The 25,410-nt window shown below is 43.0% G+C and overlaps 2 protein-coding genes across 2 annotated transcripts; both read left to right on the top strand.

Moving 5' to 3' along the window:
- Positions 1 to 7,264: 7,264 nt before the first annotated feature.
- Positions 7,265 to 7,757, top strand: LOC113195654 (U6 snRNA-associated Sm-like protein LSm5). Its single transcript, XM_026407266.2, has one exon. It carries the CDS (start codon positions 7,270 to 7,272, stop codon positions 7,543 to 7,545), a length of 276 nt encoding a protein of 91 aa, XP_026263051.1. The 5' UTR covers positions 7,265 to 7,269; the 3' UTR covers positions 7,546 to 7,757.
- Positions 7,758 to 12,296: 4,539 nt separating this feature from the next.
- On the top strand, positions 12,297 to 20,958 carry Fkbp4 (FKBP prolyl isomerase 4). The gene is made up of 10 exons (XM_026407248.2): positions 12,297 to 12,577; positions 14,404 to 14,548; positions 14,883 to 15,025; positions 15,865 to 15,985; positions 16,453 to 16,609; positions 17,194 to 17,284; positions 17,368 to 17,451; positions 17,679 to 17,864; positions 18,355 to 18,594; positions 20,143 to 20,958. The coding sequence occupies exons 1-10, from the start codon at positions 12,473 to 12,475 to the stop codon at positions 20,248 to 20,250; spliced, it is 1,380 nt and encodes a 459-aa protein (XP_026263033.1). The 5' UTR covers positions 12,297 to 12,472; the 3' UTR covers positions 20,251 to 20,958.
- Positions 20,959 to 25,410: the final 4,452 nt, after the last annotated feature.

Genomic DNA, 25,410 nt, shown 5'->3' with positions numbered 1-25,410 from the left:
ATATGTATATACATATGGGTTTATAAAAAAGCCCCCCCCCCCAAAAAAATTGCATTCTATCTACTGGCAACAAATAACTACAAGTTAGACTTTTTGGGGGGGGGTATCAGGGATTATCTTCTGGGGCACTCAACCACTGAGCCACCTCCCCAGCTCTATTTTGTATTTTATTTTAGCAAGGCCCTAAGCAATTCAGGGAGTCCCTGAATTGTTTAGGGCCTTGCTAAATTGCTGAGGCTGGCTTTGAATTCAAGATCATCCTGTCTCAGCCTCCCAAACTGCTGGGATTACAGGCGAGTGCCACCATGCCCGGCAACAAAATAAATGCTTAAAAAAGCATTTATAATAACAACAAAAACAAAAATTTCCCTAGAAATTAATCTAATGAGATATGTGCAAGATCATTACACTGGAAAATATAAAACATTGTTGAGAAAAAAAAACACCTAAATAAATGGAGGTATATATTCATGTCTGTGGGCTGGAAAACAATATTTTCAGAAGTCAAATATCTCTATTTGATATGTAGACTCACTGGAATCCAGAACTTTTGTTGTTGTTGTTGTTGTTGTTGACACTGAAAAGTCGATACTACATAAATACAGAAAACCAAAGAACTTAGAATAACCAAGATCATCTTAAAAATAATCATGTTAGAGGTTTTAACTCTCAGATACCAAAACTTACTGTAACTAAGTATAAAGCAATTAAATTGCTGAAGTGCTGGCATAAGCATGAATTAAGATCAACAGACCAAAAAGAAGTCCACAGACATAAATATATGATCACACCTGATAGATGACGAAGGTACCACCACAGTTAAGCAAGCAAGGGGTGATCTATCAACAAGAGATGCTGGGTCAAGTGTACATCCATATAGAAAAAAATGAACACTGATTCTTTGCTTCATTCCATATGAATTCCACATAAGATAATCCACCTGTACATTCAAATGAAAAAAATTCTAGGTTGTTTGTTTTGTGACACTAGAGACTGAATCCAGGGGCACTTTACCACTGAGCTACATCCCAACCCTTTAATTTTTTTTTTTTTAATTTTGAGAGTCAGGGTCTTGTTAAATTGCTGAGGCTAGACTCAAACATGATCCTCCTGACTCAACCTCCTGAGTTACTAGGATTACAGAAGAGGATTACAGAAGTGTGCCACCAAGCCTGCTTTATGTTTTTTTTTTTGTTGTTGTTGTTGTTGTTTTTAGATGTTGATGGACCTTTATTTTATTCATTTATTTATATGCGGTGCTGAAAGAATTGAACCCAGTGTCTCACACATTAGGCAAGTTCTCTACCACTGAGCCACAACCCCAGCCCCATGGTTTATGTTTTTTAAAGATGATTATCTTTAATCTTGCCTGTCCAGGGGATAGGCAAAGATTTCTTAAATAAGACACACATTTTTTTAAAAATCACTAAGCATGAAAATCTATTAAAAAATTAATGGATTAAGAAGCTGGGGTTGGACTGGGGATGTGGCTCAAGCGGTAGCATGCTCGCCTGGCATGCGTGCAGCCCAGGTTCGATCCTCAGCACCACATACAAACAACGATGTTGTGTCCGCCAAAAAATGAAAAATAAATATTAAAATTCTCTCTCTCCTCCCTCTCTCTCTCTCTCTCTCTAAAAAAAAATGTGTTCCTTCCTTTCTCTCTTCTCTACTTTCTTCCTTAAAAAAAAAAAAAAAAAGGGCTGGGGATATAGCTCAAGCAGTAGCGCACTCGCCTGGCATGCGTGCGGCCCGGGTTCGATCCTCAGCACCACATACCAACAAAGACGTTGTGTTCGCCGATAACTAAAAAATAAATATTAAAGTTCTCTCTCTCTCTCTCTCCCTCGCTCTCTTTTTTTTAAAAAAAAAAAGAAGCTGGGGTTATAGCTCAGTGATAGAGTGCTTGCCTCACACATGTGAGGCACTGGGTTCAATCCTCAGCATCACATAAAAATAAATAAAATAAAGATATTGCGTTCATCGTTTAAAAAAGGAAAATAATGGATTAGACTTCATTAAAATTGTTTTTCAAAAAATACCATACTGGGAAGATTGGCAGCCATTATGAAGTCAAACAACAACAAATGCTGGCAAGGATGTGGGGAAAAGGGTACACTTGTACATTGTTGGTGGGACTGCAAATTGGTGCGGCCAATTTGGAAAGCAGTATGGAGATTCCTGAGAAAGCTGGGAATGGAACCACCATTTGACCCAGCTATTGCCCTTCTCGGACTATTCCCTGAAGTCCTTAAAAGAGCGTACTATAGGGATACTGCTACATGGATGTTCATAGCAGCACAATTCACAATAGCTAGACTGTGGAACCAACTTAGATGCCCTTCAATAGATGAATGGATAAAAAAATGTGGCATTTATATACAATGGAGTATTACTCAGCACTAAAAAATGACAAAATCATGGAATTTGCAGGGAAATGGATGGCATTAGAGCAGATTATGCTAAGTGAAGCTAGCCAATCCCTAAAAAACAAATGCCAAATGTCTTCTTTGATATAAGGAGAGCAACTAAAAACAGAGCAGGGAGGAAGAGCATGAGAAAAAGATTAACATTAAACAGGGAAGAGAGGTGGGAGGGAAAGGGAGAGAGAAGGGAAATTGCATGGAAATGGAAGGTGACCCTCATTGTTATACAAAATTATATATAAGAGGATGTGAGGGGAAAGGGGAAAAAATATCAAGGGAAAGAAATGAATTACAGTAGAAGGGGTAGAGATAGAAGATGGGAGGGGAGGGGAGGGGGGATAGTAGAGGATAGGAAAGATAGCAGAATACAACAGTCACTAGTATGGCAATATGTAAAAACGTGGATGTGTAACCCATGTGATTCTGCAATCTGTATACGGGGTAAAAATGGGAGTTCATAACCCACTTGAATCAAATGTATGAAATATGATATGTCAAGAGCTTTGTAATGTTTTGAACAACCAATAAAAAAAAATACCATACTGGGGCTGGGGTTGTGGCTCAAAGGTAGAGCACTTGCCAGTGCAAGATGCTGGGTTTGATCCTCAGCACTACATAAAAACAAATAAATAGGGACTGAGGTTGTAGCTCAGTGGTAGAGCATTTGCCTCGCATTGATGAGGCACTGAGTTTGATCCTCAGCGCCATATAAAACTAAATAAATAAAATAAAGATATTGTGTCCATCTACAATTAAAAATATATTTTTAAATAAAATAAAGGTATAAAAAAAATTTTAAAATACCATTATGTAAGAGGAGCATGGAGGCGCACACCTGTAATCCAAATGGCATGGGAGGCTGAGATGGTAGGATCACAAGTTCAGAGCCAGCTTCAGCCTTGGTGAGGCACTATGCAACTCAGTGAGACCCTGTCTTTAAATAAAATAAGAAATAGGGCTGGGGATGTGGCTCAGTGGTTGAGCGCCCCTGAGTTCAATCCCCAGTACCCCCCAAAAAAAATACCATTATGTAAATGAAAAGGCATGTCACAGACCAGAAGACTATTGTAATATATATCTGTAAAAGCAACTCAATTTTATAATGAAAGACAATGAAATCTTTTAAAATGGGCCAAAGATTTGAACAAGAACTTCACAAAAGAGACTATCCAGATGGCCAATACGAAAAGGTATTCAATAGCATTAACTACCAAAAAATACAAATTACATAGTACTACATACGCCAGATGAGTGAACATTAAAAGGACTGACAATACTATGTTTTGGTAGAATGTGAAGCAACTATACTCTCATAATCTGGATTGGATTATAACTTGATACCACATCTTTGTAAAACTATCAGTATCTACTACAGCTAAATAGAAAGAAACATCATGACCCAGGAATTCCATTTATTTGGTATATATCAAACTAAAATGAGCATTCATGTCCATAAAAGTTATGTAGCAGAATTGCTCATAAAATCTTTATTCATAATAGCCAAAAACTAGAAACAACATCAACAACAGAATGAAGGAAATGTGGTATAATTAGACTATGGAATATTATAAAGCAATGAGCAGGGTGCAGTGGGGCAGGCCTGTAACAGTATCTCAGGAGGCTGAAGCAAGAAGATCACAAGTTTGAGGCCAGCCTGGGAAACCTGCAAGATTCTTTCTCAAAATAAAATTTTAAAAGGGCTAGGAATATAGTTCAGTGGTAGAGTATCCCTGGGTTCAATCCCCAGTACCATCACCAAAAAAAAAAAGAGCCATGAAAGATAAGGAACTATTCTCATATACAATAAAATGGATGAATTCCACAGACACAATATGGAATGAAAAAAGCCAGTCACAAAAGAATTCATATTCTGATTTCTTTTGAATAATGGAAAGAAAACAAAAGTAACCCATTATGTCACAGGTCAGAATGGTGGTTACTCTCAGAGTTGAACACTGGCTGGAAAGGGACATGCAAAGCCTGTTGGGATGCTGAAAACTTCTATATCCTGATCTGTATGGCAACTTGGGGGTATGGAAGAATTTATCAAACTATACATTTAACACTTATATGGTATCCTTTTTTCTTTCTTTTGGTGTGGTAGATTGAATCCAGAGTATCATGCATGCCAAACACATACTCTACCACTGAGTATTCCCCAACCTTTATGTGATATCTTTTTTTAAGTAAATAGATATTATTATCCTTCATTCAAGATCTTTTTCAAGTTCTAGTTCTTTGTGAAGCCTTCCCAGAATAATCTGTTAGTCAGATTTCTGTTGCTGTGACAAAACACCTGGGATAAACAAGTTAAAAGGAGAAAAGATTTATTTTGGCTCATGATTTCAGTCTAATGGTTGCTTTGGGGTCCATGATAAGGAAGATAATCATGACAGACACATGTGGCAGATATAACCTGTTCACGTTGCAGTAGCCTAGGAAGCAGAGAAAAACAGGAAGGGGCCAGGGTCCCAACATCCCCTTGAAGGGCACATCCATAATGACCTAATTTCCTCCCATGAGGACCCATCTCCTAAAGGTCCCACCACCTCCCAATAATGCACAGGCTGGACACCAAACTTTTAGCATATGGGCCTTTGGGGGATGTTTCAAACCCAAACCACAATACTTCCCTTACCAGCTGCTGCCATTCTGCCCTTTGAAACTGTGGCAGATTGGTTAGCCTCAGTTTTGCCCTTGTTTACTATATATGCAAGCTCCTTAAAGGGAATTAATTCCTTTGTAGACACTATGAACCCCACAGCCTCTCAAATTGACCTAAGTACCTAGCAGGCACTTAATAAATATCTTTACATCAACTGACTATTTACAAGAAGTATAAATTAGTGGGGCAAGCTTTGAGGACAGGTGCTAAGGATGTTTTCCATCATTCTTTCTTTTCCTTCTCACGGGAAAGAATGAGAGGATATTTGAGGTATTAATGAATGAATAAATGAAGCCTATGGCAAACCAAGAGTCCTGTTAATAAACATTTCTAAAAATTTGAAAAGATATCCTTCTTCCCAAAGGTAAAAGTTTATGTAGAAATAAATCTGCTCTCTCCAGGGAGGAAAAGGGGAAATACTGGGGAATGATACTAGCCAAATTATGTTGTTATATTGTGTGCATGCACAATTACATTACAACAAATTCCACCATTATGGTCAACTATAATGCACAAATAAAAAATAAGTGGAAAAAATCTGATCCTTCCAGGAATCTATGAGTATCCCCACCCTTGGTCAGGGCCTCCAGAAAACTTTCTTCCTATGGGGAAATTAAACTTGAGGAAGTAAGCTCAAAGAAATACCAGAAAACTATACTCCACCCAGAGACAGCTACTTGAGCACAGAAGGGCTACTTAATGTGATCTGTCTATGGAGCCCAGGTAAAGGGTTAAACTTGGAGATGCTCTGAATACACATTTTTAGCTAAATTCTGAAAGAACAAATATTAAAGTCAATATTTAGCTGGGTGCAGTGGCACACACCTGTAATCCCAGCAGCTCCGGAGCCTGAGGCAGGAGGATCATGAATTCAAAGCCAGCCACAACAACTTAGCAATGCCCTAAGCAACTCAGCGAGACCCTGTCTCTAAATAAAATATAAAAAAGGACTGGGGATGTGGCTCAGTGGTTAAGCACCCCTGGGTTCAATCCGCAATACCAAAAAAATAAAAATAAAGCCAGTATTTGACTAAAGCAATCTATCACAAACACAGAATAAATTTCTGGGATACAAGAATAAATTTGAAGTCTCACTAAAAATTGTATTACTCTTATAGTTCAAACATTTAAAAATGTTAAAAGACCAACCATGGAAGTTTGACATAAACTAGCCATTGATACTGAAGGAACAATGAGAGCTGCTGGGTTGGTTGCTCCTGTAGTCTCTACAGTGAACATTTATATTACATGTTTATATTTTCATTACATTATATCTGTATTTATATGTTTGTCTTTATGTTACATTTATATTACATTAATTTCAACAAGGATGAAGGAGGGTAAAATTTCATTTTTCCCAAATGACAATCCTTATTCTAGTTATGCTAATTATAATGACAATAATGTAGACAAACATCTGATACTTGATCATTCAAAGTATGTAAAAACTAGAATACTGAAATAGGCATTTGGTAACTTAACCCTCTAAAGAACAAGGCCAAGACCAAATTTCAGGGCATCCATAGATACAGTACGATGAAGACTGGCTACGTTCTACTTTTTCCTAAGAGCAAAACAAAGATATAGATTTATATGAAGCAGGAAATCAAATTTTACTAAAAAAAAAAAAAAGAAGAAGAAGAAGAAGAGGAGGCAATAATCCCAACCTATCAACCACCAAATATCCTGTTGCCCTTCCCTCAAAATATTCAAGACAATGATGGAGCCAAGGAATTGTTAAAACCAAGTCTTCACTTTCAAAGAACTCCCAGTCTTACTGGAAAGACAAATTATCAGCTCACAAAGTTACCTTAAATTACCTTAGATATCAAGTTCATAATCAAGTGTTAAAGAATGGAAAGCACCCATGTGATTTAACATAGAAAAAGAAGTACTCCTCTATGCCGGGCACAGTGGACTGTAATTCCAGAGGTGGAGGAGGCTGAGGGAGGAGGATTAAGAGTGTAAAGCCCCAGGGCTGGGACTATAGCTCATTGGTAGAACACCCGCCTCGCACTTGTGAGGCACTAGGTTCAACCCTCAGCACCACATAAAAAATAAAGATATTGTGTCCAACTACAACTAAAAAAAAAAAAAAGAGTGCAAAGACCCAGCCAAAGTGAAGCGCTAAGCAACTCAGTAGACCCTGTCTCTAAATAAAATACAACCGGCTTAGCCATGGCGGCTAACGCTACAACCAACCCGTCGCAGCTGCTGCCGCTAGAGCTTGTGGACAAGTGTATAGGATCACGAATTCACATTGTGATGAAGAGTGATAAGGAAATTGTTGGAACACTTCTAGGATTTGATGACTTTGTCAATATGGTGCTGGAAGATGTCACTGAGTTTGAAATCACACCAGAAGGAAGACGGATTACTAAATTAGATCAGATTTTGCTAAATGGAAATAATATAACGATGCTGGTTCCTGGAGGAGAAGGACCTGAAGTGTGAATGAATTTCCTTGACTCATGCTAGATTCCATTTTGTTTTATAATGACAACAAAATAGATTTTTTAAAATCTTTTAATGTTTAGATTCTCTAAAGCTAATTTTCCCATTAAAGGGAAATGCTTTAAAGATGTATTGTATGACCATTTTTCTAAGTTAATCATGATTATCTTGGAAAAGAAGAAATTAGTTTGTTTTTTGAAGACTAAAAAATAAAGGTGTTTTTGGTTAACTGTTAAAAAATAAATAAATAAATAGATAGATAGATAGATAAATAAATAAATAAATAAAATACAAAATAGGGCTGGGGATGTGGCTCAGTGGTTGAGTGCCCAGTACAAAAAAAAAAAAAAAAAAAAGCAGCAGCAAGCACTCCTCTAGAGTTGGCAAAACAAAAACTGACCAGTGATTCTCAACCTCAGGGCTGGAAACCTCCACATCTTCAACTCCATACTCCAATCAAGAACCTGGTCAAGAAGCTGAACCAGGTGAGCCAATCCAGAGCCTACACTCTTAAACTTCACACAGTTCTCCACTATGTTCAAACCTCACACAGACATCTATTTTATTTGATTCTGGGAGAAATGGAATATGCTGGGGATGAAATTCAGGGCCAGCCCCAACTTAGCGATGCCCTAAGCAACTCAGCGAGACCCCGTCTCTAAATAAAATATAAAAAAGGACTAGTGGTTAAGCACCCCTGGATTCAATCCTCAATACCAAAAAAATAAATAAAAATAAAGTCAGTATTTGACTAAAGCAATGCATCACCAACACAGATGCCAAGGACCCAGTCTACCCCTGAGCTATATCCCAGCCCTGGACAACTACTATTTTTAAACTGTATGAAATAGTATAATCATATGGATAGATAAATGTTGTGGTCAGCATAGATTGTTTTCTTAATCAACAGACACAAAAAGTACCAAGAAATTATGTATTTAAAAATTTTTGACAGTACATTTTTTATACAAATTATTAATAATGCACCACAAAAATATGTTCTTTTAGGTTGGGTGGTAGATTCCCAAGTTTCATTTTGTAGTATGTTATATGACATGTGTGAGTACATTCACACACATTCATCTTCAATTATTTTGAATGATTCAAATATTATATAATTTTTTAAAATATATAAGTGCATTGGCAGTCTAAGGCCAAAATATCAACAGTAAAAAACAAGAGATCTTCATGTGAGAAGGACAGACCTAGAATTATGGAAATATCCAAGTGAGCGCAGAGAGGTTCACTTTGCAATAACAAAGCTGCTAACCCTAGCCGCAGTCACCCTGCAGAGTACAGAGGATGACAAAAAGGGTACCCTTTGAGTTGGGGGCTCAGTGTAGAGCACTTGCTTAGCATACACAAAGTCCTAGGTTTGATCCCCAATACTGAAAAGGGAGGGAAAAAGTGTGCTCCCTGCCTCTTGTAAAACAGGGAAAATTTTGGAAGTATTTTGAGTAATATCAGTAAACATTTTTAATGAAAATATTAATCTAAATGAGCTGATCAGGGGCTGGGGATGTGGCTCAAGCGGTAGCGCGCTCGCCTGGCATGCATGCAACCTGTGTTCGATCCTCAGCACCACATACCAACAAAGATGTTGTGTCCGCCGAGAACTAAAAAATAAATATTAAAAAAATTCTCTCTCTCTCTCTCTCCTCTCACTCTCTCTTTAAAAAAAAATAAATAAATAAAAAATAAATGAGCTGAACAGGGGCTGGGGTTGTGGCTCAGCGACACAGCACTCGCCTAAAAGTACAAAGCCCTGGGTTCAATCCTCAGCATCACATTAAAAATAAATAAATAAAATAAAGGTGTTGTGTCCAACTACAACTAAAAAATAAATATTGGGCTGGGGATGTGGCTCAAGCGGTAGCACGCTTGCCTGGCATGCGTGCGGCCCGGGTTCGATCCTCAGCACCACATACCAACAAAGATGTTGTGTCTGCGGAGAACTAAAAAATAAATATTAAAAAATAAATAAATAAATAAATAAATATTAATAAATAAATAAATAAATGAGCTGGAGAAGGGGTGGGGAGGAAGAGAACTGGAAATAAAATACCTGTACAGTTTCTACAATGGAATATGAAAGTTTTACGATGAAAAAAGTGTAACATAACGAGGAAAAATTCTACAATTAATAAAGTCTCACTCTAGCATTCAAGACCCCAGTGCCTACAGCTCCCTCATTACACCTACACTGCATGGAGGTGGAGCCTGCTCACGGGAAACCTTGCTCTCATGTCCTTGCACCCCACCTTCCCTCTCCTACTGACCTCTTTCCTCCTCAGTCCTTTGTCCTCATCATCTAAGCACATCACATTACAATATTGCTCATTTTTTACTATCCCCCACCGTGAAGGCAACCACTGTGCTAGATACAAAACATACTTTCCCTCTCAATCATCAAATAACCCTATTTAAGGTTCTGATCTCCCTTTTAGATAAGAAAGTAAGAGGCTAGGGGTTGTGGCTCAGTGGTAGAGTGCTTGCCTAGCATGCACCAGGCCCTGGGTTCAATCCTCAGCACCACATAAGTGTAAAATAAAGGTATTGTGTCCACCTAAAACTTAAGAATAAATACTTAAAAAAAAAAGAAATTAAGGCTTGAAGATTAAGTAATCTGCCCCAATTTAAACAGCTGACACTTGTGATCCAGCTCTTTCTTTACTTTAAACTACATTCCCTTTCCACCATGTTATTCATTTATTTATTTATTTAGTGCCAGAGATTAAACCCAGACACTTAACAACACATAGCCACATCTCCAGCCCTTTTTAAGAGAAGGTCTAGCTAACTTGTTTAGGGGCTAAATCGCTGAGGCTGGCTTTGAATTTATAATCCTCCTGCCTCAGCCTCCCTGAGTAGCCTGTATTACAGGTGTGCACCAACATGCCCGCATCCTTTATGTTACTAAGCATGTTTATACAATGTCTAAGCACATCTTAAGTGCTAAATTAGTATGTGTGGATGGAGGAAAAGGAGCTAGACACGGTGTCTGCTTCCAATAAAGAAAAAGACCAGAAAAGTATTGCTCTAAAGATTAATTCTTCTATCCCAATTTGTTCTGTGGGATAATACCCAAGGGCCCTAGCTAACTCCTACACACACAAAATCAGCAGGTACACATTAACAGCAGCCAACATTAACAGCCCTGGGCAGGACAGTATCCACTATCCTGTCTCCTGGAGGCTTGGTGGGCCTTGGTACTGCTGTTTTTGCAAAAAAAAAAAAAAAAAAAAAAAAAAAAAAAAGATAGATTTTTTTTAAAAATATTTTTTGTAGTTGGACACAATATCTTTATTTTTTATTTATTTTTACGTGGTGCTGAGAATTGAACCCAGCATCTCGCACGTGCTAGGCGAGCACTCTACCGCTGAACCACAACCCCAGCCCCACAAAAAAACAGATTTAACCCCTACAGAGGCAACGCCCCATATCCTCTGAGGGTATTTCTAGTCATCTGAGACATTTCTTAGTTATGACTCAATTGGGTAAGACAAAATTGCTAGAAAGAACAGTTTTATTAAGTTACCAAATTATGATACTAAAATTTCGTCTATAATAACTTTCACTTAGCTACCTACGTATGATTGTTTGCGACCACTGCAGTGACAAGAAAGTATCGAGTGACCAAATATTGGAATAAAAATTCATGGAGTCAATAACCCTTTGCTACCAAAGGCCTGGAACCCCCGCACTCATCAGACTCTATGCTAAACTAGGGTTAAGAGCAGAGCAAAATCAGAACCCTCTCTAGATAGATCTTTTGGTCAAACCAAAATTGTATAAGTAACTAGGCACTGCAAATAGTTTTGACCCAACACACACACTCTGAACTCCACAGTCACTCCATAAACACCTGGGAACCAGATAATGAGAAGAAAATATTCCTTCCTATGCGCCTTTTACTAAAATGGAATACCTTCTTTCTTGAGTTGAAACCATTTTGTTTTTAGTATCAACAAAACCGGCAGTTTTATCGAGGTCGGGAAGGTTCCTTTAATAAGTGCCCCATGTAGAGTCCTTAGCTCAACTGGTCATTTCTTGCAAATCCACTGCTCTTCACATTCTGAAGAGGGGAAAACTGCCCATCTTCTGGCCATGCCTGGGTCTTTCAGGCTCTGCGGAGAACAGGATTGTTTCCCTATTCTATGCATCCGGGTAACCGCTGTCCAGGCCCACCCCGCCACCCACCAACTACACTCCTGAAGTGTCTACGCCTGGGTCAAGACAACGAGAGCACGCCACCGTATCTGCTGTCCTGGACCAGGAGGTGGACAAGCGCTACTCACATCCGGCCGCGCGGCTCTATCAAACAGCACCGCATGGCGGGCCGCAGTGCAAGGGACGGGTGGGGGGGGGGGCGACTAGCAGGCCGGGACTTGAGTGATGTCTAAGCACGAGAAAGATCTGGAAGAATCCAGCTAAACCAGGAACGGGGCAGGGAGGACCTGAGCAGAGCTCTGGGAGGAAGGACTGGTCCCCAGAATCCCAAGAGGGTCCCGGGAGTGGGCAGTAGGCAGCCAACAGGAGGAATGTACCAGAGAGTAAAAAAAAATCCTAAGCTCCTTTACCAACAAGAGCCCGAACCGGCTCCGCAGCCGGCGTCTCTAGAAAGTTCTCTGCTCCAACCCCTCAGTCGCTCGCTAGAGCAGCGGCTCCTCCCAGCCCCTCCCCCTGGGCGGGTGGGACCAATCGCTCCCCCCGGCCGCCCTAGGCCCGCCCCCTCCGCGCCCGCCCGTCTCTGCCGCGGGCTGCGAGCGCGCCGGCAGCCAGAGGTGCGCGAGCCTCCAAGCTAGCCATACGCAGTGGGCGGACGCCTCGCAGTCCCTCCGCCGACTCCTGGCACCCAGGCCCGGCGACACAGAGCGCCCGGCTCGCGCATATCTAGCTCCCACAGCCAACGGCGCGCCGAGCGGCGATGACCGCCGAGGAGATGAAGGCAGCCGAAAGCGGGGCGCAGTCTGCGCCTCTGCCCCTCGAGGGAGTGGACATCAGCCCCAAGCATGACGAAGGCGTGCTTAAGGTGAGAGGCCAGGGCCTGTCGGGGATCAGCCAGGCCCGGAACCCCCCGGCCGCAACCTTTCGGCCTTGGCCCTTTGGGTCCTGCAGCCAGAGGCATAGTCTTCCCGGACTGGGCTGCGTTGTTGCGGGTGGCATGAGCGACAACGCGCTCGGGAGGGGTCGGCCTAGGTGCCGAGGGGCCCTTTCGCGGCCCCCTGGAAGCCGGTTGCCCGGGTCGGGCCCCCCAGCCCGCAGCTCTTGGGCCCGGGAGGGGGCCGGGACTGCAGCGCCAACTCCAGCGTGCACGGTGCGGCGGAGAGGGGCGGGGCGGCCGCAGCGCACGCGAGTCGCAGCCAGGGGGCCCAAGCAGCGTGCGTACGGGGCCGGAGCCCGGGCCTGGCCTGCCCCGACACTACCGTGCCCTCGCCCCTTGGCGACCCGCGGGCCGTAGCCGGAAAGTCCCTGGCAGCCTGGGCGGTGGTGCGAGAGCGCGCCCACCCTTCGAGTTAAACATTAACTAGGACGTGAAGCAGCTCTCGGGAGCGGTTTCGTGGTCCAGAGCCCTTTGTGAACTCGGTTGCCGGGCCTGGCCTCGAGAAAGGTTCAGGCGCTCTCGGGGGCCTCCTTTCCAAATGCCGGGACCTAACGAGGTCACCCGCCCGGCCATGCTGGGCCCCCTCCTTCAGTCCCGGGAAACCAGGAGCGTTGCATGCCGGGATCTGTAGTTTCCTCCCCCCGCAGACTCCCCCCCCCCGCACCCCCTGCGCCTTCCAGAGTTAGGGCTTGGGGGTGCGGGGCGGAAAGGAAGAGCTTTGCCTGGAGCCGACTCCTCAGTAACCGCCCCACCACAAATAGCCCGAGGAGCAAGGAGGAGGACATCTTGACCGGGGTCATGACAACCCGCGGTGGTTCAGAGCAGGTTCTGCTGGCACTCCAGGACGTCGAAATCCTAGCCCGCGTTGTGTGCGCTCTCCCAGCCATTGTTTTCTCCTCCCGGCTTCTCATTTCTCAATTCCATGTGTGTGTGGCATATGCGAAGCCAGAGACCTCATGGAGCTTTCACCTGGACCAGAAGGCTTTTGATACTTGCAGCACTTGCTCCAGCTGCTCTCCTGTGAACATGTCTCTCTCTCCAGCATCTTGCTGTTTTTTACAAGGTTGATTCCAGAAAGGGTCATTTCCCCTTTTATTCTTCCCTGAGGCCCCTATACATTCTGTCATGGAAGAGTTCTCACAGAAGGTATATACACACACCAGGTGGCCTGTGGGGGTCGCCCTTTTAAATTCTAAAGAGAGTACAGAACCCTGTATGTCTCTGATCCTCAAATAAAGGACTCAGTTAAAGTCTGAGTCAGGAAAACCCGTATCCCAAGTTTAAGGCTCATGGACCACTTCAGTGCTTATTTGTAACCTTTTTCTTTTCCCTATTTTGAACTGTTTTGTTCTCTCCGTTATTCATGTACCTCTCCTCTTCTATCCAAACCAGACTCTATTCTAATGACCACTGGCTTTCAAGAGGAATGAGGAAATGCAGCATAAAGACTACCCCTTTTGCTGCTGATAACTAACTTTATTCAACTGTTTATTGGTTTTATCTTCCAGCTTTACAGTCAGGGTCTAAAGAGTTTAGTGACTTTAACGGCAATCATAAACAAAAACAAGTTTTTGTTTTTTTGGTTTTTTTTTTTTTTAAAGAATCATAGGAAAATTACCTTGAATCTGCTTACAAGGAGGCTGGGAAGGGCAAACACAAAAGAGTCCTATTATGTTTCTCTTGGAAACTTGCAGGTAATTTGGGGACCCTATCTGCTCCCATCCCTGAGGTACTCACTTTCTCCTTCCTCCTAGGTCATCAAGCGAGAGGGTACAGGCACAGAGATGCCCATGATTGGGGACCGAGTCACAGTCCACTACACTGGCTGGCTATTAGATGGCACAAAGTTTGACTCCAGTCTGGACCGCAAGGACAAGTTCTCCTTTGATCTGGGAAAAGGTAGGCATGGTTATTGAGCTGGTAGGGTAGACTTTAAGATGGATAGAAGCTGTTACAAGCAGAAACTCTTCTCCAAACCATTCTTGAAGGGTTGTTAATCACAATCTGTTACCCATCCTGTTGTTTGGGGGGTTTTTTGTTTCTTTCTTTCTTTGTTTTTTTAATTCTAGAGAGTTCTGAGACCTGACAGCACTTGATGCAAACTTCCTATCACCTGGTTTTGTCTAAAGGGTGTCCAGCTTCTCTGGGTGCAGTGATTAATTCTCTTTTGGGGGTACTGTTTGACCCTAGAGTCATACTCCTCCTAAGAGGTGCTGTTTGCCTCTACCTGCAGGGGAGGTCATCAAGGCTTGGGATATTGCTGTAGCGACCATGAAGGTGGGGGAAGTGTGCCACATCACCTGCAAACCAGAATATGCTTATGGTTCAGCGGGCAGCCCTCCAAAGATCCCCCCCAATGCCACGCTTGTGTTTGAGGTGAGTGTCCGGCCACAGAAATCCAGGCAAAGGGCCAGGCCTTATATCAGCCCAGAGCCTGGCTGCCCTCCAGCCCTTCCTGCCTCTTGGAGACAATGTAGCCAAGGCTGAGGGCCTGGCCTTAGGAGGAGAAATAGAGAGGTCAGCTGGCTCTGTTGCTGCCAGAAAGTGGTCAGTTATGGAGGCTTTGAGTTGGAAGAGGGGTGCATAGAGCTCTTCCAGACTGGAAGCAGGGTTTTTGGTTGAGACTTTCTTACTGAAAGGGCTCAGAAGAGCAGAAGGTATTCTCAGTTATGAAACACAATTCAGGATATTGGTACTATAGGGCTTTCGACGGAAAGCCTATTAAGTTGGGTTGAGGAAGGGCTTCCCAGAGGAGACAGAACTGACATTGTTGACTCTGAAAATGTCAAGCCAACTAACATTGGGGAACATTCTGAAGACTACTGAGAAATGGAAGGTCACGTCTGACACTTGCCAGGTTAGGCTTCTTGTGTCCTTGTTAGGTGAAGCAGGATAGGAAATGAATTGCTCTCCTGAAATCTGTGTGGAATGCCTGCCTCTGCCAAAGGAGAGATCAGGGCAGCTCCCAAAAACTTGGCAGAAGAACCACTCTATCCACTCTTGTTACTACTTGATTGCCCCTGTGGTGAGATCTCATATGGCAATTGTACTTCTTTCTCATCTTTTGGACGAGAAGGAAATTATATTTCCCTGGCAATGAGTTAGTGCAGGAAGGATTTGGTCACCCTGAATCTTTTTTTATTATTATTTTTTAATGACAGAAAATATTTTGGCAGAATATACATACATAATTACCTTGTGTCTTATTTCCATAGGTTGAGCTGTTTGAATTCAAGGGAGAAGATCTGACAGAAGATGAAGATGGTGGAATCATCCGCAGAATACGGACTCGGGGTGAAGGCTATGCCCGGCCCAATGAGGGCGCCATTGTGGAGGGTGAGTCAATATAGTCTATTTATATAAAAAGTCCAGACTAGGTAAATATATAGAGACAGAAAGTGGGTTTTTAACAGAGAATTGCCAACTCTGCCCATGGAGCACACATGGAGGTCCATTACCTGTTGCAGTCTGTAGATGATATGATGACTATGACCAGTGCTTTAAAAATAATGTCTGGAGGTGTATACTCCATGCACTGCATCCTAAATTGGGGTGAGTGGGTCAATATAGTCTTGATATGTTGGTCTGGGTTGTTTTAAGCAAGTGACTTCCTTTTTCTGAGCCTGTTGTCTTATCCATAAAATGAGGGGTTGGGCCATACTCTCTTTACTTCTCTCTACGTTCAAGAATATGACAGGTATCTTGGGGGCAAGAAGTGATGGGGATATGTAGGAAAGCTGGTGGTATCCTTCCTCAGTGCTTAGTCCTATCACACCCTGGTAATTGCCTCTTTTTCATGCCAGTCACACTGGAAGGGTACCACCAGGACCAGCTCTTTGACCAGCGGGAACTCCGCTTTGAGATTGGTGAGGGGGAAAGTCTTGATCTGCCCTGTGGGCTGGAGAAGGCCATTCAGCGCATGGAGAAAGGAGAACATTCCGTTGTGTACCTCAAGTCCAGGTGAGGCATGGATACTTTGTAGAGCAGGTGGGCAAACAAAATTCAGAGACCTGAAGGACCATGGTTAAATTGGCAGTTTGTGTCTTCTTCCCTTCCTGTGTTCACTGCAACTCTAGGAACACTAAACATGTAGGCCATTATAACCTTTTCATTAAATTTGGAAGTGTGGCCACAGTTGTCTGTTGTCCTTTCTCTGCCAGCATCAAGATTTTCATCTCCCATTAATTGATTTAATTATTAATACCGTTTATTTAGAACATAGCTTCTCTGTCCCAGAGACTGTTAGAAATTCCTAGGGGTGCAAAGACTGGTAGACTGTCGTTCTTACCTTTTAGTGACCCTCCTGTCAATGTACCATTTAAATTAGTAATCATACTTGCACAAGTTTTGAGAAGACTAGAAACAACTGGAGGACCACATAATAGTATGTATAATGAGGTTAGGAAAGATTTTGTCAAACGTGAAACATTTGAACCAAGTCTCAAGAGATGAGCAGGTACTTTTCAAGAAATGACCAAAAAGCCCTTGAAGCCTAGAACAGGTGAAGCCTACCAGATGACCCATAGACTTTTGCACCCCTACAGCTATGCTTTTGGCAGTACTGGGAAGGAAAAGTTCCAGATTCCACCATATGCAGAGCTGAGATATGAAATACACCTCAAGAGTTTTGAGAAGGTGAGTTTGCTCACAACCTTGGGGAATCAGATCCACCCTAACAGTGACTTTGGGGAAGCTGACCATTCCTCTCCCCTGGGCAGGCCAAGGAGTCTTGGGAGATGAATTCTGAGGAGAAACTGGAGCAGAGCACCATAGTGAAGGAGCGGGGCACTGTGTACTTCAAGGTGAGATGACAGTCATACTTCATGAGACACCCCTAGGGAGGGCTGCTCTTGACCCACCCTTCCCCTGATGACTGAAGTGGAGAGGTTAGCACCTGCAGTTGTCACCTAGTATATCTGAGTCTGTTGGTCTTGAGAGGGAGAGCGGGAGAAAGCAGGAATTTTGTATCCATGGGTCACTGATGTCTTTTGGGCCTGTGCTGGGTGCTTAAGCCTCCCTCCCATTCTAGGAAGGCAAGTACAAGCAAGCCTTACTACAGTACAAGAAGATTGTATCCTGGCTGGAATACGAGTCAAGTTTTTCCAATGAGGAAGTACAGAAAGCACAGGCCCTTCGACTGGCCTCCCACCTCAACCTGGCCATGTGTCATCTGAAACTGCAGGCCTTCTCAGCTGCCATTGAAAGCTGTAACAAGGTGAGGTAGCATTCATGGCAGGCCTGGGCAAGCTCCAGCATATCTGAAATTTATCTGCAGTGACCTGGTTAGGAGTATGGGCTATGTCACTTGGGTGCTCTGAAATCACAGGCCCAGAGGCATTGAATACAAGTTGCAAGCACTTTGGCTTTAGTGGGTAAGAGGCAATTGGCACAGAAGAAGGCGGGAGCACTAAAGAGTTATTTCTCACTGTGTTTCTTAGTCTCTCCCTCCTACTTGCCTTCTTTATTCTTTAAAAAAAAGAAAGAAAAGAAAATATCAAAGGCCCTTTCTTTCTTTCATCCAAAGACCTGCCATCTTCCTTTTCTTTCCCTGGGCCTATAAATGAGTTTCTTCCTAGTTCTGAATCATTATTCTTTCTGAGGTAGCACCAGCTGTTCATCCTTTTCATCTTGCTGGAAGCCAGCCTTAGCCAGATGAGTTGTAGCACCTAAGTCTTACTGTGTTGCTTTCCTGTCTGCACCTGTAGGCCCTGGAACTGGACAGCAACAATGAGAAAGGCCTCTTCCGCCGGGGGGAGGCCCACCTGGCTGTGAACGACTTTGACCTGGCACGGGCTGACTTCCAGAAGGTCCTACAGCTCTACCCCAACAACAAAGCTGCCAAGACCCAGCTGGCTGTGTGCCAGCAGCGGATCCGCAAGCAACTTGCCCGAGAGAAAAAGCTCTATGCCAACATGTTTGAGAGGCTAGCAGAGGAAGAGAGCAAGGTGAGGATCAAAGTGGGGAACAGCTGGAGTGGACAGTAAAAGAGGTATTTCCTTGTCTGTCCTCCTTAACTCGTCTGGGATAAGCTCCTTGTGCGTATGGTTGTCTTTGCCAATTCTGGAAACCAGAAGTTGTCCTTTTTCCAGTAGCAGCAAGGAACGTGTGTTCTTTCGCGATGAACCTTGTTAATGAAGTCCATTATACTTCTGTGAGCAAGGCTGGAAATCCACTGGCGATCCCTACCAGCCAGGAGCACTTACTCTGAGTGTAGTTCCGAATTTCTATTCTCTTCTGGGCCTGGAACCTCTGAAAAGCGCCACATGCTTTGAGGGAGCTGGGAGTTTTTTGGTGCTGGGGATCAAAATCAATGCTTCAAGTTGTGCTAAGCATATGCTCTACGACTGAACTGTGAGTGGGTTTTTTAATAGAGGACACATTTATGTAGTTAGATTCAAAGTGCACAAAAAGATAGTAGTAAGAAAAAAACCTGCTTCCCCCCAGAAGCAAGTGATCTGATATTCTAAACCAGCATACTCCAGAAATATAATGCAAACATGCTACTTTTATAACTTTTAGTAGCCATGTAATTATCTAAATTTTTGGAACATTGTAATTTCTTAATGATGTTGCATTTTTGTTGTTTTCTCCTGCTGCTGCCCCACCCTCCAATCTTCAAAATACAATGTATACTCCAGCACAGCCTGTAATCCCAGCAGCTGGGGAGGCTGAGGCAGGAGTGTCACCTATTCAAAAGCCAGCGTCAGCAACTCAAGGAAGGCTAAGCAACTCAGTAAAAACCTGTCTGGAGCTAGGGATATGGCTCAGTTGATAGCATGCTTGCCTTGCATGCACAAAGCCCTGGGTTCAGTGTCCAGCACCATCACCACCTAAAAAAAAAAAAAGACCCTGTCTCAAAATGCAGAAGGGGCTAAGTATGTGGTTCAGTGGTTGAGCACGCCCCCCCCCCCAGGTTCAACCCCTGGTACCAAAAGTAACAACAACAAAATACAGTGTGTTTTGCACTTACAGCACACTAATGTAGTCCCAGCAACTCAAAAGGCTAAGGCAGAAGGATTGCAAGTTCAAGGCCAGCCTAGGCAACTGCAGGGGACTCTATCTCAAAAAAAAAAAAAAAAAAGGTGGGTGTGGCTCAGTGGTGGAGTTTCCTTGGATTCAGTCCCAATACCCAAAAAACACACACTGATTTGATCTAATCACATGTAGTAGAGGCCATCATGACCAGATGAGCATAGTTCTAAACAGTATGAAAATGAACAACCTTTTGCTGGGCTTGTGGCTCAGTGGTAGAGTGCTTGCCTGGATGTGTGAGGTACTGGGTTTGATCCTCACCACTACTTTAAATAAAGATAATGTGTCCATCTACAGCTAAATATGTGTATATTAACACAATGAACTTATAAATTCATAATTTGTACATGTATATTACCTTTGATAAGACAATTCTGGGGTTGTAGTGTTTGTGCAGCTCTTAGAAATTGCATGTTTTTTACCTTGGGAATTCAGCCCATTCCTCTATCTTGTCTCTACAGGCCAAGTCAGAAGTAGCTGCAGGAGACCATTCCACTGACACAGAGATGAAGGATGAACAGAAGAACAGTGTGGCAGGGAGCCAATCTCAGGTGGAGACGGAAGCATAGCCTCTCCTCAGCCCTACTCCTACGGCTGCCTGCCTCTCCTGCTCCCTTCCCTACTCCACCCTGTTAGTTTTGTAAAAACTGAAGAATTTTGAGTGAATTAGACCTTTATTTTTCTATCTGGTTGGATGGTGGTTTTGGGGGGAAGGGGAAAAGGAATAGGCTGGGGGGTTGAGATGGGGGATAATTTTAGGTGGTATTGCCCCCCTCTTCCCTTCCCCCATTACATGTGAACATATGTCCATCCACACATATGCATCAGAATGTTAATTTATTTTGCTCCCTCTGTTTGTTGTTAGGTCCATTTCCAAATGGTAGAAGGGGGTGAGTGGTAGGCATGGAGTCTAAAGTGAAACCAGGGTGGAGAGGGAGACTACTGGGCAGCCGTTTTCCTCATCCTTTCCCTCTCCAGTCCATTTCCAAACAGGCGGCCTCCATGCGGGTGCTAGGGGCATGGAAAAAACCACTGCTGTGCCCATTACCTCTTCTCTGATCCCTTTCTCACCCCACATGGTAAATGGCTAATGATGTCTTCTGGTGTCATGGTGATGACCCTGTCTCCCTTCCTGGTATTTCTTCTCCTCTCAGTTTCCCTTCTTGGCCAGGTTGTATCCCCAGCCCCCCTCCCCCCAGCCTCTTCTCTGCACATTGCTGAAGGTCCAGGCACGCCTCAAGTCCCACGCTTGAGCAATAAAGTGGAAATAAAACCTGGGTGTCAGGCAACCCTTTGTCTTCAGTTTTGGAGGGTGTATTGTGGGCAGGGGCAGAATGAAGGGGGGTGGGTCACCTTTCTAATTCCCGGTCCAGCTTAAGTGCAGCATGCCATGTAGACAAAGCCATGGGACAGGAAGCAGCCCCACTGTAGGCCTGTGCAGGCTGTGGGTTCTCTGCATGCCCTCCCTACAGAAGCCCCAGCAGTGCCTCCAGTTTTCATTTCTGACACTTAAAGAGGAAAGTGTAAATTTCTACAAGTCTGGGACCTACTTGTTTGTTCTGAAGTTAGATTTATATTATACCTCACTCTGATCTGGCGGAGTCATCTTTTTGCTTCCTTGGTTTCTTATCAAGGTCTAAAAACTAGTGTGAAACAGTGATCATACCCAATTTTATTCTCAACGTTAACATTAAGACAACACTTTTGCTGCTTTTCTACACTTTAATCCTTGACTTCTACAGCATCTTGGAACCCTAGGAGAAGCCAGGGGGCCACAAGTTGGTGATGCCAAGCCAACTCCAGATGATCCTGGCTATAGTCCAGAGTTGTAAATATCCATGCCCTTATCTGTCTATGAGTTGTGCAGTACTTTGCAAAGTGATAGGCAGTCTTCCCACCCACTTGCCTGTACATTTCTTCCAGAAGAAATGTGGCCACGTGCACATTGTGGAAGATACATGTGAAAAATATTTCACTGAGTTTTATAAAATGGCTGATGCTGAAGCAAGTCTCCCTTGGTCCTGCCTGCTTGCTTGGTCTAAGACACTCCCATGCTTGAGGTATATGCCTGGGTCTCTCAGCAATTTAGCAAGATGCTGCCTCAAAATAAAAAGGACTTGAGGTGTAGCTCAGTAAACCATCCCTAGATCACATCCCCAGTACCAAAAAGGTACTCCTAAGGTTTTATCCAGCTCTGAAAGCTTCTATAAGATTCTAGGAGTTTAAAACTTAACTGCTTTTGAAGAAAACTATAGGTAGATAAGCCTTAGTCCTTTGAAGATGTTTTGTTAAAATGATTACATCTTTAAGGCTAAAAATACTACCCCAGGGCTGGGGATGTGGCTCAAGCGGTAGCGCGCTCGCCTTGCATGCGTGCGACCCAGGTTCGATCCTCAGCACCACATACCAACAAAGATGTTGTGTCTGCCGAGAACTAAAAAATAAATATTAAAAAAATTCTCTCTCTCTCTCTCTCTCTCTCTCTCTCTCTCTCTTTTAAAAAAAAAAAAATACTACCCCACACAACTTTGTTCTAGGTCATGACTCAAGTTTTCCGAACAGTTGCACCTTCCTCACCAACACTTTTCTTTATTTGAATAAGAAAATCTAGTAGCAACCAGTACAAGTGGTCTCACTGGGCGGGGGGGGGGGGGGGGGGGGGGGGACTAAAATGGGGTTTATCTTACCCTACTGCTGCTAGTCCAAATATCAAATTCCCTAAGTTTCATCAAAGTATTAACAATCTTGCCATCCTATAAATTTGATCTCCTAAGCATCTCCATCACCACCCCACTCTTCACCTCAAAATCACATGCACCTCTGGCTTGCTCTCCTACAAAAGATTCTTAAGATACCTTGCATTCTCTTGCCCCCCACGCACTTCACACTGCATCCATGTCATGTCCCTTCACCTTCAATGGTATCCCATCATGTTAGGATTAAGATTAAAATCTTTATGATGGGGGCTGGGGATGTGGCTCAAGCGGTAGCGCGCTCGCCTGGCATGCGTGCGGCCCGGGTTTGATCCTCAGCACCACATACCAACAAAGATGTTGTGTCTGCCGAGAACTAAAAAATAAATATTAAAATTTCTCTCTCTCTCTCTCTCTCTCTCTCTCTCTCTCTCTCTCTCTCTCTCTCTCTCTCTCCTCTCTCACTCTCTCTTTAAAAAAAAAAAAAATCCTTATGATGGCCCACAAGGCCTGACTTGCTTGCTTTGCCAGCTTTGATTTTGGATTTTGGAGGTAAATTGTATATCATTATCTTTTTTTTTTTTTGTATTGGGACTGAACCTAGGGGTGCTTACCCATTGAGCCACATTCCCCAGTCCTTTGTTATATTTTATTTAGAGACAAGATCTCACTAAGTTGCTAAGGGCTTCACTGAATTGATGAAGCTGGCTTTGAACTTGTGATCCTCCTGCTTCAGCCTCCTGAGCAGCAGCTGGGATTACAGGTATATACCACTATACTCAGCTATGTATTTCAAATGGAGAAAAAAATACATGAAAGACCTTTAGGCAGGACCAGGAAAAAGTATTTTTTTGAGAAAACCCATTATTGGAAAATAACAGTGATATTTTTCCTTTTTTATATTTTTCAAATTCAGAACAATTCACAATCTTATAACTCAAGCCAAAATGACTGAGCTAAGGGCTTTACTGAATAAAGACATTTTCTGGAAATCAGCATTGCTCACTTAGACTCTGCTTCTTCCCCAGTTGTTTGCCAGCCTCAGAAAATGTTGATGCACCAATTATCCCATTGTAAAGTCTAGGAATCCACATTAATTTAGCAAGGTTAGGCTGTATGCCAATTTAAGAAGCAAAGAATGAAGGGTTCCCAAAATGGTCCTGAGGAGGGATGGTCAAGGAAAAGCAATGCCTTTGTGAACTTCTGTGGCAAAAAAACCTCTTGGTTCAATCCCCAGTGCAATAAATAAAACCAAACAACTGTGGCATTTGACTACTTAGTGTCATGCAACCACCACTTCTCTTCAAAACATCTTTCTCATCCTTTGTGTGTTTTAAGCCTATTTCCTCAGAACTACTCATCCTTCAATACAATTGTACATACAACCACTCAAAGAGGTTTTAGCATTCAAAGCTTTCCAGAATTGGTACTTTCCGATAGCACCAAACTCATTAGGAAGAGGGTAGTCTGGGTAACAGTACTCAGAGCAGAGCTGGCCAAAGTGTTCTGCCCAATTTATAAGTCAAGTAAGTTTGAGATGGGGCTGGGAATGTGGCTCAAGCGGTAGCACGCTCGCCTGGCATGCGTGCGGCCCGGGTTCGATCCTCAGCACCACATACCAACAAAGATGTTGTGTCCGCCGAGAACTAAAAAATAAATATTAAAAAAATTCTCTCTCTCTCTCTCTCTCTCTCAAAAAAAAAAAAAAACATTAAAAAAAATGTTTGAGAAATAAGTTCCTGAATTCACTTTATAACTTTTCATAAACTTTATTATGCTAAGGTGCATTACAGAGAAAGGCAACAGTCCTATTGAGTCTCGAAAACATCCAGTTAGGAAGTTGTGGAACCTGCTTCTAGGATGCTGAGTGTTTCTGGGCCTCATGTAGAAAGAACTTTGAAGGTCCTGTTTCTTGGTTCATTGAGCAGGACCAGTCTACTTTTGGAGGATGTCGTAGGTCAGACTCCCACTCTGGTGGAAGTTTCTATTAAAGGCTACTCTGGTTCATAAAGAATATGAATACGCCACCCACACACCTGTATCCATGTCACCTAACTAGGAAGACAACCTAGTTAGCATTTGTTAGGCCAAAAAACATTGAAAGTGCTTGGCTTAGAAAAGATGGGAGCTAGATAATGCCAATATAATATGGTGACAGCCATCCCCTTAGAAGAGTGCCAAGAATAGGGGTGCTCCTTGTGGAGCAGGAATCCATCCACATGGCCCTGCACCCCCTTTCATGTGTTCCACCTACTGTGAAAGTAACAATGCATTTAAAAGTAAATGAGGCAGAGAGAGGCATAGACTGTACAAAGTTAACTCATGCCCCAATTCTTGGAGACCCTTTCTCCCTTTCTAAATTTACTTGGCTGACTCTAACCAAAACCAAAAGATATATGGCGTCCACGTAATGATCAAAATGACATGACATTCATGGCAAACAATCTACAAACAAAAACCGCCCTATCATAGACCCAGAACAAGAAACCCAAATAAAGAGCAGGGTATATAGCTCAGTAGTACAGTGCTTGACTAGCATGCACAAGGCCTGGGTTCACTCCCCAGATTGGAGTTGGCCGTGAGGGGAGGCAAGGATGAGGAAGACAGAATTAAGACATTGTGGAGTCAGAGTATGATTTCAGGGAATTGTCAGGCCAGGGTACTGATGGAAGCAGGGTGATCCTTATTTATATTTTGTTCCAAGAATTATTAATATGTTCATTTTACAAATTCACTGAGAAGGATGAAAAGAGTGGAGAAACAATAAGGTACAACAAAGCACAACACACTTTAAATTTAGAGGTAAATTTTTTTTAATATTTTTAGTTTGTTAATCAACCTTTATTTTATTTATTTATATGTGGTGCTGAGAATTAAACCCAGTGCCTTACACATGCTAGGCAAGCGCTCTACCACTGAGCCACAACCCCAGCCCTAGAGGTAAATATTTTTAATGGATTTTTGTTTTTCCACTCCTTAAAACTTAACAGAAGGAGCTGGTGTTGTGGCTCAGTGGTAGAGCACTTGCCTAGGGTG

This window comes from Urocitellus parryii, chromosome 5 (assembly GCF_045843805.1).
Source record: "Urocitellus parryii isolate mUroPar1 chromosome 5, mUroPar1.hap1, whole genome shotgun sequence".
Taxonomy (NCBI): Eukaryota; Metazoa; Chordata; class Mammalia; order Rodentia; family Sciuridae; genus Urocitellus; species Urocitellus parryii.
This window is presented reverse-complemented; position numbering and strand designations above follow the sequence as displayed.

What these genes read in the sequence shown, in the direction of transcription:
- LOC113195654 (XM_026407266.2), top strand. Translation starts at nt 7,270, where the DNA reads ATGGCGGCTAACGCTACAACCAACCCGTCGCAGCTGCTGCCGCTAGAG.
- Fkbp4 (XM_026407248.2), top strand. Translation starts at nt 12,473, where the DNA reads ATGACCGCCGAGGAGATGAAGGCAGCCGAAAGCGGGGCGCAGTCTGCG. An exon ending in GTTGTGTACCTCAAGTCCAG is followed by an intron (nt 16,610 to 17,193) that starts GTGAGGCATGGA and finishes GCACCCCTACAG; the next exon opens with CTATGCTTTTGGCAGTACTG. An exon ending in ACCTCAAGAGTTTTGAGAAG is followed by an intron (nt 17,285 to 17,367) that starts GTGAGTTTGCTC and finishes TCCCCTGGGCAG; the next exon opens with GCCAAGGAGTCTTGGGAGAT.